Source organism: Argentina anserina, chromosome 4 (genome assembly GCF_933775445.1).
Source record: "Argentina anserina chromosome 4, drPotAnse1.1, whole genome shotgun sequence".
Classification (NCBI taxonomy): Eukaryota; Viridiplantae; Streptophyta; class Magnoliopsida; order Rosales; family Rosaceae; genus Argentina; species Argentina anserina.
Window position 1 is genome coordinate 4,835,774 of NC_065875.1, and position 21,046 is coordinate 4,856,819.

The 21,046-nt window shown below is 36.9% G+C and overlaps 2 protein-coding genes across 4 annotated transcripts in view; both read right to left on the reverse strand.

Annotated features, from left to right (window-relative positions):
* Positions 1 to 21,046, reverse strand: part of LOC126792889 (ethanolamine-phosphate cytidylyltransferase-like) — a 137,651-nt gene that overhangs the window by 90,117 nt on the left and 26,488 nt on the right. The window lies entirely within an intron of this gene.
* LOC126792894 (galacturonokinase) lies at positions 2,802 to 13,521 on the reverse strand. The gene is made up of 14 exons (XM_050519404.1): positions 13,391 to 13,521; positions 13,128 to 13,241; positions 12,930 to 13,001; positions 12,413 to 12,456; positions 10,350 to 10,479; positions 9,286 to 9,351; positions 8,299 to 8,378; positions 7,590 to 7,689; positions 5,888 to 6,063; positions 5,029 to 5,069; positions 4,901 to 4,929; positions 3,828 to 3,897; positions 3,626 to 3,715; positions 2,802 to 3,060 (listed from the first exon to the last, which is right to left on the reverse strand). The coding sequence occupies exons 1-14, from the start codon at positions 13,421 to 13,423 to the stop codon at positions 2,816 to 2,818; spliced, it is 1,290 nt and encodes a 429-aa protein (XP_050375361.1). The 5' UTR covers positions 13,424 to 13,521; the 3' UTR covers positions 2,802 to 2,815.

The window sequence follows — 21,046 nt, forward strand, 5'->3', positions numbered from 1 at the left end:
AAAGCAACAGTTGTACCTAACTCAAAGGTACTTGCACGCCAACAACAACAGAGAACGAAGGGCTGAACCGTCTAGGGTTCGGCACCGGGGCTTGCTGATTGTTCTCTGAGGAGGATCCGTTTTCCCAGCTCGAACAACACTAAAGTTTTTGATCGACTATTTAACTGAGAAATATGTTGTTCCTGTAGAATTAAACTGCTAGTGGATATCCGTTCACTGATATCTCAGTTTCGTTATTTCAGTATATTTATCGAGAGACCATCATGGTACATTCTTTGGCGGACTTGGCCAATAAGCTCTCTTAGCCGACTGTTTGATTTCATTAGACCTGGGACTGGTTCTATAATACTGGTTTTTTTTTCAGAATCAGAACTGGAATAGAAAAAAAAACCGTTAGGACTTAGCATTATTTGTTTCTGGAACCGGAATCGAATCGAATCGAAAATATCGGGTCGATTTTTAGGTTTTACGGTTCTAAAAGTTTAATGTAATATGTATTCATCTCCAAGCCTTAAACAATAACCATGTAATATACCAACTTAAAAATACAAATACAGAACGTCAACAACCTCTTTAGTAAAATTACCCAATGATCAACAATTAACATACTCAATTATTTCAAAAAGAATTGAGAGAGAGAGAGAGAGAGAGGGCAAACCTATGATAATTTGGATTTTAAGGAGTAACAAAATAATAGAGGAAGTCAGGCCATAAGGCAAAGCGAATAGGTTTTTTTTAGTTTATATAGTGATTAGTAGGAGTCTAAGAAGTAAAGAAAAAAAAGTGATGAGGGATGCGGCAACGAAAGATGTTTCTTTTAAGGGGTTTTCTTATATAGTTGTGAATACTCGGTTCTAACAATTCCAAAATCATTTTCAAAAATAGAAACCGGAATCGAATCGAATCGGTTGTTTCAGTGCGGTTCTTCTAGGGTTAGTAATTTATTTATTTTTCAATCAAATCGAATCGACCATTTTGGTGCGGTTCTGACGGTTCTAAACGGTTCTCGAGTCTAAAGTCCTAGGCCTAGGTTTTATTGTTTGGGTAAATTTCTTCTATGGTATCTGAGGTATGACCAATTGGATACTTTAGTACCTAATGTTTCAAAAATGACAGTTTGATACCTGAAGTTAGGTTTTATACGACACTTTGGTACTTTTGTTGACTAATGGGAGGTTAAAATAGACATTTAAGTATATATTTGTAAAAATACGATAAAAACATGAGTTTTGTGTTCATTATTCTCAAATCTAAATGGTTTTATGCATTTATATTTTAAAAAAAAAATGGCCACTTTGATAGCATAAATTAGTATTATATTTATGAAATTCAATCATCTCAAAAAACTACTTCAAGACTATATTTAATTAATCAAAAACCTTCTTGTGGGTATATAAATAAAAAATTCTAGATTTCTTAAAACAAAAATTCGATTGTTCACTTAATTAAAGCTTAAAATTAATTCATGTTTATCTTCTAGCAAATGATACAAAAATGATGAATACTAAGGTGATAGAAATTAGTTTTGAACCCATATAATTCTATTTTTATTTTTAATTTGATAAATAATATGTAAATGTTAATTTTACCCTCTATATTTAACAAAGAAGCCAATATAAGTACAAATGTGTCGCATAAAATCTAACTTCATGTATTATGGTGTCTTATTTGAAACATTAGGTACTAAACTGTCCAATTAACTATACATCAAAATATCATAGAAGGAATTTACCATCATTATTTTCCCCTGCTGTTATGTATATTGTGCGGCGGTAAATAGACCAACAAAAAGATAGTAGTGGTACTCATTGATACATAGCAGGTAGATTCATCCAGTATGAACGTAAACGTAGTGAGAATCCTCCTTTAAATCTATTCCAGAGACGTTAGAGGTACTATTTGTTAGTTTTTCATAGATCCCGAGGAGCCCGAATCATATATATGCTTGAAAGTGTAAGACGAATAATCGAATATGATGTAAAATTTCGACGAAAATGGATTCGTACTAATCACACTAACTTTTTTTGGGATGAACTTTGTTCACTTAATAAACAATCGTGAAGAAAATACTGAACTGTTCCCTGTTGATAGCTGGTTATCCAAGTAAAAAAGTTGAATAATTTACCCAACAGGTTGGATTGAAGACAATGCGCACCCATAATTTTTACCCTACCATGACATTTTGTCCCTGTAAACTAGTACGAATCTATAATCAATATGTTGGTTGCTCCTATGAATTGAGTATGGCCTTTGCTCATTTCAATAAAACACCAATTTGGAATCAACTCTAAGACTCGTTTCTATTTGTCGATTCTCACATGCCAATAAAGAAATTGTTGGGAGTTGAGTATATAAGAATTGTGTACGTGTTATCTACCATTACCACATACTATTCACACCAGTGGAGAGCAGGATTTATATTCCAAATTTTCCCCACTGATTTCGCGTTGGTGGAATAATTTATCATATCTACATGAAAATAGCTTGACAATATATAAGAGCAATTTTTCTTAGACTACTACAGAACTAAACAAGTTAGGGATATTCTACACTGTACACTCCTTTACTCTTTTATTTGATAAATTACAACACTGCTAGTAACCCAAATATTTATATTCGATTTGGATGAGTAGGTGGTGGTCAAAGAACGAACAATCACAATAAGAATATAAGAAGCCTCTCACAAACAATCACAAGATGCAGATAAGAGTTTAAAATAAAGAATGAAATAGTAAAAACATGAATTGAATATATATATATATATATATATATATATATATATATATATCGTTATATACCAATCAATGGATTGTCATCATATAACACGAGCACAATCGCCAGCTTCGCATATCACAACCACATGTTCTTGGTTTAACTGGGGCACCAAGTCAGGCCGTAGCTTGCTATACTCTTCCCTGACAAATGATGCAGCTTCAGCTGCAAAATTGGCATCTACCAGTGCAACACAGCACCCTCTAAATCCGGCACCACTGAACCGTGCTCCAAATACACCAGGAGCCCTTAGGACGATCTCACGCAATTGTATTAGAGGTTTAGAACCTTAAAAAAATAACATCAATCTGAGGCAGTGAGACTTGGAAGGATTTACAGGCCAGAATGAGATAATAATTGTTTACTAAGTTACTGACTCCAGTTTAAATTAATTCAAATTTTGTTTAGCCATGGCAGAACATTCATAATTGTAAAGTATGTCGATAGTGTTTTCAATTAAAAGATACAATCAGTAAAGATTGATAAAAGGGATTGGCAGGTATCAAAAATATGTTAGCTGATGTAGATAGCTCACAAATTTCTGGAAGTCAGCTAAAAACGGATTGAAGTTTAGTGAAATGAGTACCGAAGGATATTTAGTTTCGACAAGGTGAAACTCTTCACTGAAAGCAATTGATTTACAAATAACATACAGGATAATCAGTTAAGTGTATCACAGTACAGATATCACATGCTGTACAGACATTTTATTACGATAAAATGTTAGTGTATTACTATTAGATGTGAGAACTCTTCTCTGTTCCTTTCATCACTTAAATCATCACTACAATAATTAATCCTCTATCATTTTGAGAAATAGGAAAGGCACGGAGAAAAGGAAAATAAATCATACCACATTCATAATTCTGAATCGAACTTAAGCCAGATTCTGTAATCAGTGTTCCAAAATCTTTGAATTTCCCTGATGCCCAAGCTTCAAGTCCTGAAACAATCACATTACTATTTAGTTAAAAGTCAATAAATGAAAGAGCATGGAAATCAAATGGCACGAGCCTTGACAATTTAAGTGACTGACAGAACATCAATGGTAATACCTTTAATAACCCGCATATTTTCAGAAAAGTAATGCTCTGCTCTTTTAGCCAGATTAGGTTCTAATAAGTGCTGCGAGAGAAAGAGGTTTGACTTGATATATAAATTGGAATACAGACCAAACAATTTAAACACACAAGTAACCTCAAGATGAATGGAAATCCATTGAACTTATATTAATGAGGAAAAATGGCCCCCATAATAACAATTAGGAATGTATCAGTATTTATACATATCTGCATAGTAGACATACATGTGTATTTACACACACACATATGTATGTGTGTTTCTGCGTCCATTAACCCTTTCCTCAATGCATTACTCAGAGACTTCTCCAAATGACACAATTTAAAATGCTAAAGCTCATAAGACTGTATAAGTTTTGACAAACATTTTCTGAGTTTTGTATCATTTTGTATCCTATCAAAGAATTGATAACTTTGCAGGTAATGCCTCTGAGTCATCAGAGGATAATGGAGCTCGTGCAAACACATCATCAGCATTTGAACTATTGATAGACCCAAAAGTGAACAAAACCAATTTCACCTTGAACAAATGGCCTAAGTACACACTTGAATGAACAATAACTAAATCACTGCAAGCAGGCTTAGGTCTGAGGCAACGGCTGACGGCTTCATTAATGACTATTAACAAAAGATAGTCCGTAAACCTTCTAAAGAAAAACCATATGTTATACTATTGATATTTTAAAAACATGATTCTGCAAGATGAATAAGGATCAGGTATGTTCAAGCCATGCAGGAAACAGATGCATATTCCATGTATTGATATTCTAGCTCCTCGAGTCATATCCTTGACATATGGAATCAAAGGTATCACTTGCAACACTTTTATCGACATGAATATAAAAATTTGAAATGTTCAAACTGTGACCTGTGGATTACATAGATTTTGTGTTTCACCCTTAATGTACTAATCTTGGCATGACATTAGATGGTACGCTATACCCCAACCCGATTGAGCTAAAATGTCTTAACTGAGTTTCACATTGTTATGTACATGCAGCAAAACCATAAGAAACTCTGTGATAGAAGCTTTATAAACATTTTCTCACCTTATGCGTGTGATAAGCATCAAGCTCCACTGTTTTGAAAGGAAAAAGTAATTCAATCAATATCATGACAGAAGACAATATATGAATTTGAAATTTGAGAAGGTCAGGTATAGGGAGTAGGGACTAGCCATTAGATAGGACTGGCTCTGCCGCACCATTTCCAGATGCACTGGCAAAAGGGTGACATAAAGTACGTCAGCTTGGAACTTATTAATTGGAACCAAAAGGAACAGAAATAAAATTATAAATGCCGCAGTTAACAATTGATAAGTACATAGATCTGATATATATGCTTGCCAGTGTTTGTTGTGGTCAACTTGATAAGATTCTGGGTTTTTTTGACAGAATAGCTTAGATTTTTAGAAAAGCTGGATATGAACTATTCGGTCCAAATGCTACACTATTTCTGGTAACTTTATAGGTTCATTTTGATGCAGTGTAGTGTTACTTTACCCATGAGGGAAAATGGTATGTTCCATAGATAGTTCCCTACATTCTTGGTTTCATCTTGAAGTGGATTTTGGAAATATGGTACCTAACTATCAAAAACTAAAAAACTTCAAATATACTTGTTTGTGAACCTAAAAAATGTATGTTTTTCAAGCGGAATGTAATCGTATGTCTTAACCTTCTTTTTTTTTTTCTCACAACACTGAAGCACACATGTAAATGATTGTCCAAGAAATTAGAAGGCCACATATTCATTGGTTATACCAGAGTTTCCAGATTTTTAACGAAAAAATTTCTTTCCAAACACTTGTGACGTTTCACACAGGATTTTCTGGTTTTCCCTGAAGATCATGTGTTTTATTTTTACTTCATTCTTCTCCAAAATAATGATGACTATGAGTTGATGGCATGCATTGAACAATATACCACCCCAGTCAAAAAGGGACTAATAAAAACATTATTTTCTGACCACTTGAACTTCCATTGAAATGAAGAAGAGTAAAGTTATTCTAGTTGGCAAGGGAAAAGAGATCTTACCGCAAAAGGACCGTTGCAGCTTCTTGACACTCTCTGACTCGACGATTATATCCAGAATTTTCAGTTAAAGCTTGCTTTAAGCCTGAAAATGCCAATAATATTTTGTACGCTTCCTGCCACTCTGTCTTGTGCTTCTTTCCTAATTTTGGCGGGTGTATGAGTTTATGTTCTTTAGTCTACATAAGGAAACTATATGTATGAGACATCAGAACGCTTGCAATTACTTATGCTATATAAGGTTACTGTATAAATGAAACAGATTAGATAAATAAACATCTCAAATCAGACTACAACTTGGACCAACTCAGAAAATTTCATTGCTAAAATATCCTAACAATATACCAATAAGGACAAACACTCAACTTTTGAGATCCAGATAACCTACAAGACATGATTAATCTGGTGATCAGATGCGTATCTGTACCTCAATTTGAATGTTTGTCCTTATCTGACATACTATGGTTCAATGGTTCATGCATCTGTAGCTCGACTAAACTATTGTAGATAATAATTCATCAGTCTTTCTCCGTTATTTCCTCCAAGTTTATTAGAATCTTCCTATACCCCAGTTCCCAGTTCGCCCACCTACCTTTGGTTCCCATTATGACATGCAACTTTTAAGCATGAGAAGTAAAAGTTTAGGGGAGCGACCCCTGAAGAAAGAAACATCCTTAAGAAAAAGAGTAATTAAAAACAAATTTATTTAGGAAAATAATAATAATAATAATAATAATAATAAAATCCCTTGGGTGTTAAGGTTCAGGCAAAAAGAAGCTATGAGAGCAGAAATATAATATGGTTCATCGTTTAGAGACATAAAAAGAAATTGTTTCCTACGACTCAAATGTATATGCCATTAAAACTGAATTTTGTGACATGGAAAGAAGCTCGATGATTTATGTGCACGAAGTATTTTAAACCCAATTTAAAGGACCTGATGCTAAGATAATTGAGGTAGCCTGTTCCTCTAGGCATTGGTTCCACACTAACGAATAATATATCAATAGACAATAGCACATGTAAATAGAGGGAGTAACATAACATGATAAGTATATCTGATGCACAAGAAAAAAGTTCCCACCAACAAGGACATGTTCTTTAAACATGAAATCTAATGGGCAAGATTATTTTATAATTAGTTCAAACTGATTTGATATATATATATACAGATTTTCTCAAATAAGGAGGTCCACACCAATGGTTTTGGTGCGGATTTCCATTTTGGAACCACTTTTCGGTCGAATTTCCTCATCTCCACCATCTAATATCTAGATAATATTGTGTAGATCATCTCTGTAAAATTTCAGCCAATTTGGTGATCGTTAAGGTCCTCAAAATCGAAAAAAAAAATGGACGGACTGAATTCTGTAAAACATGAACGGTTCATGTTTTTAACAGAAAAACAAAATTTTGAGGGTCTTAACGATCACCAAATTGGCTGAAATTTTACAGAGATGATCTACACAATATTATCTAGATACTAGACAGTGGAGATGGGGGAATTCGATCGAAAAGTGGTGCAAAAATGGAAATCCGCACCAAAACAATGGTGCGGACCTCCGCAGCCAAGAAGGGCTATATATATATATATATATATGGTAAATTTGATATTCTTTTCTAATGTTTTACTTATTTTACAGCATGCCAATTACATTGTATCACTTTGCTTCCAATTAAATATACACTCATTTTTGCACATTACCTTGCAGTTCATGCACAGTAGAGAACCGTAGCTTGACAGTAATATGGCTGATTGGTCCAATATACCATTCCTCAGGCCCCGAAATTCATTTTCGATCAGCCTACAAACGTAGATTTAGAATTTCAAGAGGTAATTTTCTCATGAAAATTAAGAATAAAAAGAAAGTTCAACACAGTACAGAAAATGCGGAATAATGTAATTCCTTGTTGTGACTAAATAGTCCATGATATGTAATGGTGACTGTAACAACTGAAAATAATTAACTGAACTAGACATGACGAACAAAAATAGAGATTAGGCAGAGTAACAGAAAAAACCATACAAAACAGAATAAAGGAAGATTTCACAAAGTTGTTATTATTATTTATGTGGTAGAGTGCCCAGCACTCAAATAAAAATAAAACAGTAAATCTTTTCAAATGAAGTCCAAGTGCTGGCCAAAATCCTAACTCTTGGAAATAGAGTGGTCAGCAAACAAACCCAAAGTAGGTAATCGTGATTCCTGATTCCCTATAATTTCAACCTCCCATTACAAATCGTACTTCCCACTTGTTGGAGAAAAAGGTCTATGCCCGAGTGAGACTAGATTCTCTATTTTATCTATACACACACACACACACACACACACACACACACACATATATATATATATTATGAAAAAAGAATGGAATATCCACAAATTGAACCCTCAAATGTTAAAGAACCCTACCGATCATACTCAATATTTTCTTCAGGGGACACAAGCAAGTTGTTTGCATTTTCCAAAGCCATTAGGTAAGCTACGCCAACCTGTCAAAAATTGATTGTTAATATTAGATGGTTTATTGTTGGTGAAGGAACTTTCCGCGTAATAAGTACAAAGCCACAAGCTGTCTACAACGAACAGACTTTAACTCGCATAACTTTAAAAATATTGAACAAAGCATAGGCCTGCTGAGTAATTTTAAATCTAGAATTGTCCTTCATTCTGGGCTGCTAACATTTAGGTTAAACAGATACTGTCAAAGTTGTAGCTTGCCATCATCAACAAGTCTGTCACTTCTGACCTATCTCAACTGTAGCTATTCATGGGGCTGGTTGTCCAATAGAATTTTATAAATGTATTTGAAAACATATTTTGTTGGACAAGCCATCACTACTATATTTTAATTTCCTCAATGATATCTTGTCAAATGATTCTAGCAGTGTAAAATACTATAATTGTATATGTGCCGCAAAACAGGTGCATCTGCATTGTGTTCTTGTTCTTTATTTCCAGGCTATAATATGAATGAATGAATTAATAATGGGGTAATTTGAGTATGATAGCAGCATCTCAATCTCAACTTAATTCAAGGGCATAATCAAATTCAGTATTATAATGTAGCAGACCCCAACCAAGACAGTGCTGGACCAGATCTCTGCAGTAGTAAACCAGCTGTCCCTTATCTACTACTGTAGAGAGATGGTCTACCACTGTATTGGCTGGAGTACCATCAATATTCTGAAGCTTATCACTTTTTCGTGTAATGGTCCACAATGCAAATATCTACAAATGGCCCAGGTAAAGTACGTAATGCCTTAAATTAACTAAATGACCATGAAAATTAAACATTAACTACAATATTTTATTTATTGTCGTTACGTGGTTTTGTAAACAATCATAGTCCATTATCATCATAACAACAGAGGCAATCAACAAGCAAAAACAACTTACAGCTGCTGAAGAGCTAATGCCTGAACTGTCCATACCTTCAGTACCACATATGTATCCAATGATACCCTGAAACAGGTGAAACAAATCATCTTTTTTTTTTATGATAGCAAAAATGATTCTCTACTAACTGTGTGATGAATGATGGGACAGAATCATCAAACAATATGATTTGCAGTAAAGAAAATGTTTGAACTAGAAAAGACTTCCAGAAACGACTCAATGAGCAATTGATTCCTAAGAAGTTTAACATAACTTTTACACTAAAAGTAGGGCATGTAACGCAATCTAAGAAATAACATTTATGTGTACCTAAATTTCCTTCCAATCTAAATCCAATGCTCAAAAATGGACAAAGAAATGCAAGTACCATCAGAAGTAACTTTTTTGTCAGGTGTCTAGTGTTGGCTAAGTTACAATAATAATATTGATCATTGCATTATATTAAAATAGGAGAGGAAAGTATTTATTTAATGACACTTAGTTCATCCAAGTGAGCTCAAGTGCTTCTGAGAGAGGGTAGAAATGTAAATCAAATAAAGGGGTGTGTATTATGAAGTTCTACTTAGGAGTGCTTGAGGACTAAATTTAGCCGATCCCTAGTAGAATGGCAACTGGTTATTACTTATTAAAGTGAGCTCACCTCCAAAACTCTGTCACTGCTTGATATAAATTCTATAATCACATCTTCTAATTGGATGTGAAACCCCACAACATAACAGACAAACTGCAGCTGGGGCAAATTGTGATGTGTGCAAAAGAAATATCGTCTGCACCCAGTGACCTACTTGACGACTCCATTAATCAAAAGAATGAGAAGCTATGGAATTTAGCTGTCGATATTTTATGGAAGAATACCAAATATGTGGTGTCAAAATGCTTAGTAATGCCTGCTTATCAAAGTTACTTACTTTTGACATTTCCATCACATCTCCATCACTATTTGAAAATGATAACAATAAAAAGCTATTATAGTTCAACTAAAAAGTGCAGTATGTTCAATGAATGAGCGATTTATTTCTAAGGGGGTGAGAATAGAATATGGTCTATGAAGGCATATCCCCTACCTGGACAAGACATGCCTTCCTACTCTGTAATGCATATACAGCTCCTCTTGCATAACTTCCCCAATTACTTTCTTCATCCCTTTTGGAAGCATCCTTTACATTGTTCATAGGGCACGAAACTTCATCAATTCTATATAACAAACAAAAAGTAATAAATTCACCAGAGATCACAATAGACATAAAGTGCAGAGAAATGCGCAAGCAGCCATTGAGACTTCATAAATTCATACCGACAATATGATTACCTAAGAAATATAAGACTATTACTATTTATGTGGAATTTCAGAAATATGTAAACAGAACGCAACAATAATAATTACTATGACAAAAGTAATAAACTCTTGGACATTCCATTTATTGGCTTGTGCCCTAAGGAACCAAACCCCCTCATAAATTCATTGGGGACCTTTTTGAGCCCAGCATAAATTATGTGTTTACAATCCCATATCTTCAGACTTCTTTAATTCAAGGAAGCTGCACAGTGAATATAATTGGTACTATCATCTTCCTAATATGTTTATTTGTTCAAGATGACTGCCACATTATAGTGACAAGCTTCTTCCTTCTGTTACGTATTTGCATTTTAGATTACTTTTCTTTTTTTTCAATTGAAATCCTCAACTTAACACAATCTTAGCAAATATCCCAGCAGCAGAACTGCCCTAAAGTTCTAAAATTATGCTGTTCATATTCACTGCTACGTACCTGTTATCTAAACTGGCACCTGAGCCTAAAGTATTCGGCCTTGTCCTAGAAACCTAAGTTAGGTTGTGTAGCCTACAAGTGCAAGATCTTAAAACTTAAGTGAAAGTTTCTTAGAGCTTAATTAGATTTGAGATATTACAATAGGATTTTGGAATGCTTATTTTAAATCATGGGAGCTTGATGGTTTTTTGTGCTATTGAAATTACTGTAAACACTGGCTTGGTTTTCCCATGTCATCCATAAAGGCTTAAATATTCTTCTTTTGATATGAAATAAAAGCTTACAGCAGTTAAACTGTAATATTCAACTAATTTTTCCATTATCTTCTTGGAAATATTCTGAATTGTCAAAGTGGAAAAGCAGAAAGGGTACAGAACTTCTTACCCTAACACATGGTCAATTGGTCACCTATTGGAATTAAAGTACTCGTCCTTATCACAAACTCAGCTACTTGGGAGTTCAAGCTGCTCTATACTTAAATACCAAAGTTAACTGACCTTGCCAAGCATTCGGCAAGGCCTTGCTTCTAACAATAACAACATAGCCGCAATCAATTCGCTAGCGGTAATCCAACCTATGTCCTATAATCAATCGATTCTCTGTAACCACGACTCGCCTATGAGATAAAATCTGAAGTCTCCATGCAGCGATTTAAACACTTCTCCGACAAGAAGGTGCAGATATTGTTTATATTCATGAATGTGGTGCTTAGCAGGTGATCAAGAAGTTTTCCTTATATATATATATATATATAGAGGGCCCTTCCAATGAGGGATCCATTTTTTTTTGGTTTAAAAAAGGGATAGCTCATTCACCAACTTTTCGATTACATTTTCACATTTCCACCGTTCAATTTTTAGAGTCTAATGTGTAGATCACCTCTGTAAAATTTCAGCCAAAATGGAGGTGTTTAAGGTATTCAAAACTGGAAATTAAACTCACTCACACACACACACACACATATATATATATATATATATTTTACATCAGCATGATAAGTGCAATGATAACCATTGAGTGAGATATTTACACTTGAAGTAGGCTTGATAAAATGACCATTTGACTCAATACGTCGTGCTATTAGCAGCCAGAACTTCTCAATTCCATAGGCAGATTTAGATGATAGACATTTAACAACTACTAAGTATTTACTTTTCATTTGACAGAAAACAGTATGAGAAGTAATGTGTTTACCATTTCAATATAGCCTTAATGTAAAAATTATACTTGCAGCATTTATAATTTTTTACTAGAATGACAGCAATAGAAACTTAGTAGGCATTCACATCTGATAATAAATAAAAAATTAACAAAACAATTGATACAGATTAGAAATACCATGAGAAAAGACCCCACACCTGAACCTGACTCCTCCTTTAAACTGTCCTGAGCGTAGAATAACCTACAGCAAGCATTCGATAAGGTAAAATCTTGGATATTTTAAAGAAAAGAAAGGACAAGCAGAATTAAAAGGTCAAAGTAGCCCAGTTTAATGTACATCATACAGACAACTCCTGCATATATTTGCAACTTGTGGGTATATTCACATACACCCAAGTACCAAATTTATGTAAGGTTTGAGACTGCAAAAGGAATCAAAAGTCAATTCCATAAAATTTTACTTTCCCTGTTAATTTATCGTCACTCAGTTACAACTTACAAGTAGGACACTGAAACTAACAGCGTGCTTGTAACTAAAGGAACTGACTAGCCGATTTCAGTCTCTATTGTGTGTTGATTAGACTACTTTTCACGGTAAATACTATGTAAAATGATATATAGCCAACATTGCTGGACATCCTCACGGTTTCAAACTTACATCCAATTAATATTGGTGGTTAACTATATCAGTTTAGAAGCGTGTTATCTGTTTACCTGGTTGTCACCAGAAGGAACAAAACCAAGAAGTATACCCCTGTTAATCGCCATGGCAGATACTGTGCCTCCCTGCAACCATGAAACATAAGTGAACATACATTTCATCATACAAGTCCATTAATAAACACAAACTAAAACTAAATAAAAGTGAAGAACACAAAAACAAGATGAACATGAAAGGAAGCGAGAAGTGACCTGATGATCAATATGAGCTCCGAGTGGGCAAATCCGATAAGGAGAAGCCACGACACGGACTTGTTCCCTATCTCTCCCAGACATTTCCGAAACTATCTCTCTAATTCTCTCTAGCTGCAAAGACAACAAATCCGGATCATCAGCAAGACATAAGAGAGAATGTCGAAACAAACCGCAACACTTTGAACCCCAGTTGTTGTTTGTTTCCAACAACCAATGTGGGCATTCAACAACGCAAGTGGGAATAGAGTTTGAGAGGGGACCTGAGCTTGAGAAGGCCAAGAGGAACCACCCATGGTCGGAAATGCGGAGGCTTTTTGGATTTGGGTTTGGGCGATTTGGTGGATCTGGGATGACGGTGGGTGTAATATAAGGAAGATATAATAATCGTTCCATTTACGTTGTGCGATAAGTGTAGCGGCACTAATGGAGAAATAATTTATTATCATTTTTCCTCTGACATTGACACGTAACCGACCTTCAAGATTGTCACCAGTGACCAGACGACATCGTTCTTTTACAGGTGTTTCTTAAGTTTAATCGAAGAGAAAAGACCACTTTGTGCTGCCTCTGGTCGCATTAGTCCCGGTTACCGAATGCAACAGCCCGGGTATATAGTTGATAAAGGCATAATTGCTAATTTGCTATTTTAAGATATACTTTAGCTACTATATGTTTTATTTCTGTTAATTTATTATCCTAATTTTACAAAATTTGTCAATTTACTACTCTAAGTATTAATTTTGTCAATTTACTAATCTTAAGCAAAATTTAATACTCTAGGATTTTTTAGATTAACCAATTTGTTTATTTGGATTTTCAAATTAAATTACTTCTGAAGAAGAAGTGAAAATTTGATATGACAAAATAATAGCAAAATAATTAATTTTTAAAACATGGGATAGCAAATTGGCAAAATTAATACTTTAGGTAGCAAATTTACTAATTATGAAAACTTAGGGTAACAAATTGACAAAAATAAAAGCTGTGGTAATAATTTGACATTAAAGTGAATCCTATGGTAGCAAATTGGCTATTAAGTCATTGATAAATTATCCGTTTTGTGTACATTGAGCCCCAAAGTTCTATTCACGAGGATTTCATTCCAAAACACGTGTCACTATGAAAAGTGGAATGTGAGATCTATGACTTATTTATTTGCTAACTTCCTAAGAATCCTAGCTAAGCGTGACTTTCAGGATGCCATGACCCTTATGGTCATTCAAAATTTCTCTTAATTATGGCATAATTTTAAATTTTTTTAGTATTAAGTTCAAGAATTTTGTATATATTGACATCTTCAAGAATTTGTAATTGGTCATGCCACTGTACACAACATAATCCCCCACCACCATCACCACCGTTGATGGAGGTATCACCGTACCAAACGTTGGAAGAAGACAAGAGACTAGCACCTTCACTTACCACTATTGTGAAAGCTGACATATTAGCCAAAATTAATCACCCCCACACCTTCGGTAAAAGAAAAAACATCACCACACAACTACAAATCCTTCTCAAATGAGGATGCTTCTGGATCTAGACAACATAAGATCCAAGAATGAAGAACCCCACCTAATATGAGTACTTGAGCCCACCGGTCCAACAGTACCAACGGCAAAATCCCTCTCGCACCGAGAGAACATGTCAATCAAATCACAATATAATCAAAATTTACACTCTTCTATTTACAAACCGCATATCTATTATTTAATATCATTTTATTTAGGACTCTTTATTCGCTTCCATAATTGTCCTCACTTCATACTCGTCTCTTCCCATCACAAAATCACCCACTAACTGAAAAGTTCACAAACTTGCAAACCGGGAAATTGGAAGTTCCGATATTATTTTAGTTTCGTTTTATGCATGGTTTCCTTTGGATTTGATAGGCAAACTTAGGAGGTTATTTGATTAGGATGGAAGACCTATATTTATAAACCGCACTCCATATCAATTGTATAATATTATTTTATTTAAGACTCTTTGTTCTCTTCCACAATTGCCCTTACTTTGTACATGTCTCTTCCCATCACAAAATCACCCGCTAACTGAAAAGTTTACAGACTTGCAAACCGGGAAATTGGAAGTTCTGATCTTATTTTAGTTTCGTCTTATGCGTGGTTTCTTTTTGGATTTGATAGGCAAACTTAGGAGGTTATTTGATTAGGATTGAAGAGATTAGGTTGAAGTGAATAGCATATATATGGTAAAGAAGAAATGGGAATTAGTGAGGAGATTAGATTGTTCAACGGACAAAAATTATCTGCACCTTGATCTCGATCTATTTGGAGAAAAAATATCATGAAAAAGAAGAGTTTGGTAGCTCTCATAGCCACTCAAAACGACATCAGCTATTCATCTTTCTTTTATATAAAAGTTAAATAGTTCCACCTTTATCTAGTTTCCTTCATGGAGAACAATAGATATCAGATCATGAGAAATGCATAAGAGCAAAGAAACAGCATGCAATCTATGTTAGAGAGGGAGAAAGTGACGGAGTGATGAAAGAATCGATACTGCAACCTCTATTTCTAATTACCCAAGAGAAAGATCGATTTGATAATCTATGAAGAGCTATAAGGAATAAGTAGAAATTCACTTGATATGAAGAATTGAAGATAAAGAAGAGAGGAGAAACCGAAAAAAGACAAACTTTGGAGTTTTGAGAAGCTAGAGGGGTAGTTCTGTAAAATCACAGATGAGGGAGTGTGGGTTGTAAACATGGGAGTGTAAATTTCAGCCCTTAACTATAACACATTTACCAAATTGAAGTAAGGGAGGATATGATTATGGGGTAAACAATTCTCGCGTTTACTAACAAAAAAAGGAAGCATGAATAAATGAAGGAATACAAAAAAATGTGTGTCTCACCTCATTATCATTCCTATATAGTCCCTAACTTGATAACCAAAGGGATCGAACGTGGGTTTATGAATCATTTCATACCGATTGTTTACTTATCAAATCACATGGGCTGACCATGATGTAACATGTGATTCCACGTCTTCAATGGTGTAGAGCTTCAATAAGTTGCGTAAATATATACCGTAAGTAAAAGTAAAAAAGAAAAGAACAAAAGGAAGAACAAAAATCCCCTGCTGAGAGAATGATCGAAATGCGTTACCAATATTAAAAATTTAAAATGACCATGCCATTAAAAAAAATCAAGAGCTTCTATATAAGTATGTCTTTGCTCTTTACTTTCCCTTTGTAGAACATCACGTTGGAATAAGTTGGCTAAAACTCCAAGTTTGTTGATGTTGGCTTCAAGGGCGACGATGATGGTGTTGGTGTCACGGTGCGGGTACTTCTTCGTTGGCGCTGTTTGGGCCTAAAATAATACTCTGGTATTATTTAGATTCTTTAGGCTCGTGGACCGGTTATTTGGGAAAAATCTATCAAAGAGCAAGATTACATTCCTTATTGGAATAGATTTCGGGGACTGATGCTGTATAGAATTTGAGTTCAATAAGGAAGCTGAATCCAAATCAACAAAGAGGTTCTCAAGACTTGATCCGCAAGAAAGAACAATCTGTGTTCTCTATATAAAGAGGTCGAATGTGCAACATAACAGACACACAACGTCAAACAAACTATCGCGCAACCGCATAGTCAAGTCTCCCCACGGAGCAAAAGTCCAATTAGCTTCGGCAACCAAGTCTCCCATCAGAGCGGAGCTACCCAGATGTACGCCTCGCGCTGCATGTAGCAACAAGTCCGATTAACTTCGGCAACTAGAGTCAAGTCCATCGAGTCGCTAGCCTAGCTTTTAGCAAACACAAAAGTCTGCACTAGTCAGCAATTCCCTGCAGCAGGAGAGTCCCGCTATCAACGACACATTATAAGCTCTGTTTTTCCCCAAGCGGTCTAAAGTAAGATCGGCCATCTACTTGAGGTGGAGTGAAAGGTACCTAGCAACTCCGGTTGTGTATAGGTCATTCGAACTTCAGCGGTTTATCAGCAACTGCGGAACAGTCGTTCGAGAAGAAGACAGTACGTGAGCGCAATCATCATCAACAAACAAGAGTTGTACCTAACTCAAAGGTACTAGCACGCCAAGCAACAACAGAGAACGAAGGTTAGAACCATCTAGGGTTCAAAACCGAGGCTTGCTGATTGTTCCCTGAGAAAATCTTTTTCCCAGATCGAACATTTGGCACGCCCAGTGGGACAGTGTTAAGATAGCAAGCCGGAATCCTTACTCGAGAGGATATCCTTCTTGCTCGAAACCAGAGCACTCGCATTGTGTTCTTCATAACACATCGACTTGCAGAGGTTTAACAACGGTTGAGGCATTACTAAAATTTGGAGTGATGGCGACACCGGAAGACATGCAAACAGCTTTCAAGGAGTTGACAAAGGTAGTTAAGTCATTGGAGGAGTCCTTCGGCGAGAGAATGACTACGGTCGATAGAACGTTGGATAATGTGTCGCAACTACAGTCGACACATGGTCAGCATCTGGCTGAGACCAACGACAGATTGAAGAGGCTGAATCTGAGTGCTAACGAGCACGCGAACAATTCCGTTTAGAGTTTGAAGGCCAGGACGAGCGGTTTAAGCAAATCGAAGAAGCGTTGGGAATACAATGGACTGTCACTGGGCTTTACGAGAGACAGAACCATGACAAGCCTAAGGCCACTAAAAATGATAGGTCCAACAAGAAGGTTAACGCCGGTGAAAAGGATGAAGCCGGCGACAAAGATGATGAGGCTGACAAATCAGATGCAGAGCCTATCAAATCCGCAAGGAAAAAGAAGACGAAGGCTAAAAAGGGAAAATTCACGTTTGGAAGTTCAGACATTCAAACACACCCGAGTTTGAGGCACTTCAGAGGGCAGTAGCACTTCTTCAACCAAGCGGGAGATAGGAGCGTCATCACTAGTTTCGTCGCGAGCGTCAAGATGAGCATCGAGAAGAGCCTGAGAAAGAAGTAGAAGAGGGTCAGACCCTTACCAAAGAGCAGGTTCAGAAGATGATCCAAGAGAGTGTGAGGACTATTCATGGTCATGTTGTCGTGAACATATCTTATACAAGCCCATTCCCAGAATGGGTGACAGCATGTCCTTGGCCCTCGGGTTATCGACCAATCAAGTTCCAGACTTTCTCAGGAGAGGGGTCCGAGAATGCGGCTGAGCACGTCTCTCGTTTTCACAGTCACTGCGGGCCATATGCATCTCATCGAGTCTTCAAGATGAGGGCTTTTGGTTCATCGCTGTCGGGACCGACGCTGTCTTAGTTCTCTAAGTTAGCACCAAGATCCATTTCAGATTGGTCCATACTCGAGACAATGTTTAAAACGACTTTTGAAAGTGTTGAGCCTGAGGTGGATTTGTCATCTTTGACTTCCATGTATCAACAACCAATGGAGTCGGCAGTGGAGTTCCTAAAGAGGTTCAAGGTTCAGCAAGCAAAGTGCAGAACACCACTCGCGGAACAAGATGTCATTCGAATTGCTATAAAGGGTTTGGAAACCCGTCAACGGGCCAAACATCATGATGTCTACTTTTCTAGCATAGCAGACTTAATGAACAAGGTAGGAAGCTACCAAGTGTTCCTCAGGGAGATGGAGGACAGTGCCACAGTTCCAAAAGGTCCACCTGTGTCCTATCACCCTGGTACTATGAAACCGCGCTATGCAGTTCCATCTGGAACTAAGAGGGTTTCCACTATCTACTCGCATGTAGATCCTTTCTACACACCATATCCATATGAAGAGCAGTGGGTCGAGGAGGTAGATGATGAAGTAGCTACAGTGGAGATAGCCGGAAGACAGGCATTGAAGTCCAAGGCTTTGAAGATGTCCAGAGACCCTGTCAAGATTTCTACAACAGCATTCACCAAGCCTGAGTATGAGACGTACACCTAGAATGCTCACAAGGCTTCAAATATTTTAGATGAATTGTTCGTGAGTGGAAGAGTGAAGCATGATACGGCGATGCCTACTGCAGCACAGATAGAAGGGAAGAAATACTGCAAGTTCCACAACTTGTTCAATCATCAAACAGCCGACTGTGTTAAGCTCAAGAATCAGCTGCAAACCTGGATTAACAGAGGCATGCTTGAGGTAGATACTGAAAGAGCTGCAGCATGGGTTGATATTGATCCATTCCCTATAGTGTCAGTGGTGAAAGTTACACCATTGACAACACATTTGAAGGCTTATCGCCCTTCTAAGTTTGTTGAATACACTTATGATGCTTCCTTGGCTCATGAGATCTTGGACAAGCTTATTACTGAGGGTGAAACCATTGTACCATGGACTGAGTTCCCGACTGTGGAAAAAGTTAAAGGTAAACGGTATTGTAAGTTTCACAACGTTTGGACTAATGATGAGTATATTTGTATACAGCTCAAGGACCAGGTACAACAGTAGTTAGATGAGGGAGTGTTGTCTTTTGCCTCAGAGCCCGAGCCGGGTATGAAGACAGCAACGAAGGAAGTGCCCATGGCGAAAGATGTTGCAGGAGCCAAGCACTCTGAGCAGGGTAAACATAAAGGTGTAGTCCAGAGCAAGGAACATGAAGTAGCAAAGGCAAGAACTTATGTCCTTTGCAATAGATGCAAGAAAGAGTGTTCCATAAATTGTGAAAATTTTGGTAGACACGAGGAAGCAAGAAGACATCGAGGCCTCACTCGCCGATGAATCGATACGAGAGGGAGAACCCCAAGAAAGCTAGAGTTCAGACAGATACTTATGCTCAAGCGCTAAAGAGGCCAAGTTCAGGTTTTGGTGGGGTCGCGAACGTCATTGGAGAGCCGCGAGTGGGGGCAAATGCGCCGGAAACTCAAGCTACGCGCGAGGTGCTGCAGCGGCCATACATAATGCCTGCACCGAGGTCGTTAAAACCAGATGTTTGGTACGTTTAAGAGTATGGGAGAGCTATTGAAGCTACAAAGACTCAGAAGAGGAACGTACATAAGAGATGGGGAAGGGCCAAAAGAATGTTAGAGGCGTATAACAGCGGAGAACTCTCTCGCGACCAACTAGAACAGCCACCTTGGCTGCTACGAGAGACAGTTGAAAAGCTTAGTATAAGGCCATACGTTCACATTCGTCGGAATAATAATTACATGAAAGAGCCATACCCCAGGAAAAGCGTTCATGATCGAATTGAACGACCAATGGAAACTGCTCCGAAGCGAAGAGTTTCAATCCATGATAGGTTGTCTTATGCATCTACTTATGGCAGGACAACAAACATACAGCACAAACAGAGTGTTTCTATTTAGCAGAAACAATAACAAAGTAGTGTTGCACGACCTGCGCAATCTAAATGGGTTCCAAAGAGTTCTGTAAGTAGGCCAAGCCACCAGGAACCAGTTCCAGAGAAAATAAAGTCAAATTTGAATGTAAGCTGAAGATTAAAGAACCAACACCAGTGGTTCCAGAGATAGGCGAGGCGGCGGTAGTGGTTGTTCCTCTAGAAGCCCATCAGGAACAATCGCTAACAGAATATCTCAGAAGCAAGTTCCCCTCGCGAGCGCCAACTGGGTTAATTCCAGACGACAATATGGAAGAGCTAGGCTGTAATGAGCAAGGGTTAAAACTTTCTAATCAAGAGGAAGAGCTTGAGGAAGGTTATGATGAAGAAATAGCAGCTACCTTAGACTGCAACATATTCAACCTTTGTCATGAAGATAGCTTGGATGAAGGAATACCAGAGCCAAATGTTGTTTCTAGTTGCAACATGGTGTTCACTTTGTCCTCGAAGTACGCTCTCCCAAGACCAATGCCATCTCATCTATTCATTGGAGGTGAGACACATGCCCAGGAGGTGGGTACAGTCGCAGAGTTGTCATCTACAGAGGTGCCAACTGTTGAGAAAGACATGAAGAAAGAGGGAGTTGATAAATCTCACACGATGACAGAGCTCCAAAGATTCTTTATGATGTTCACAAAGCCTACAGTGACCA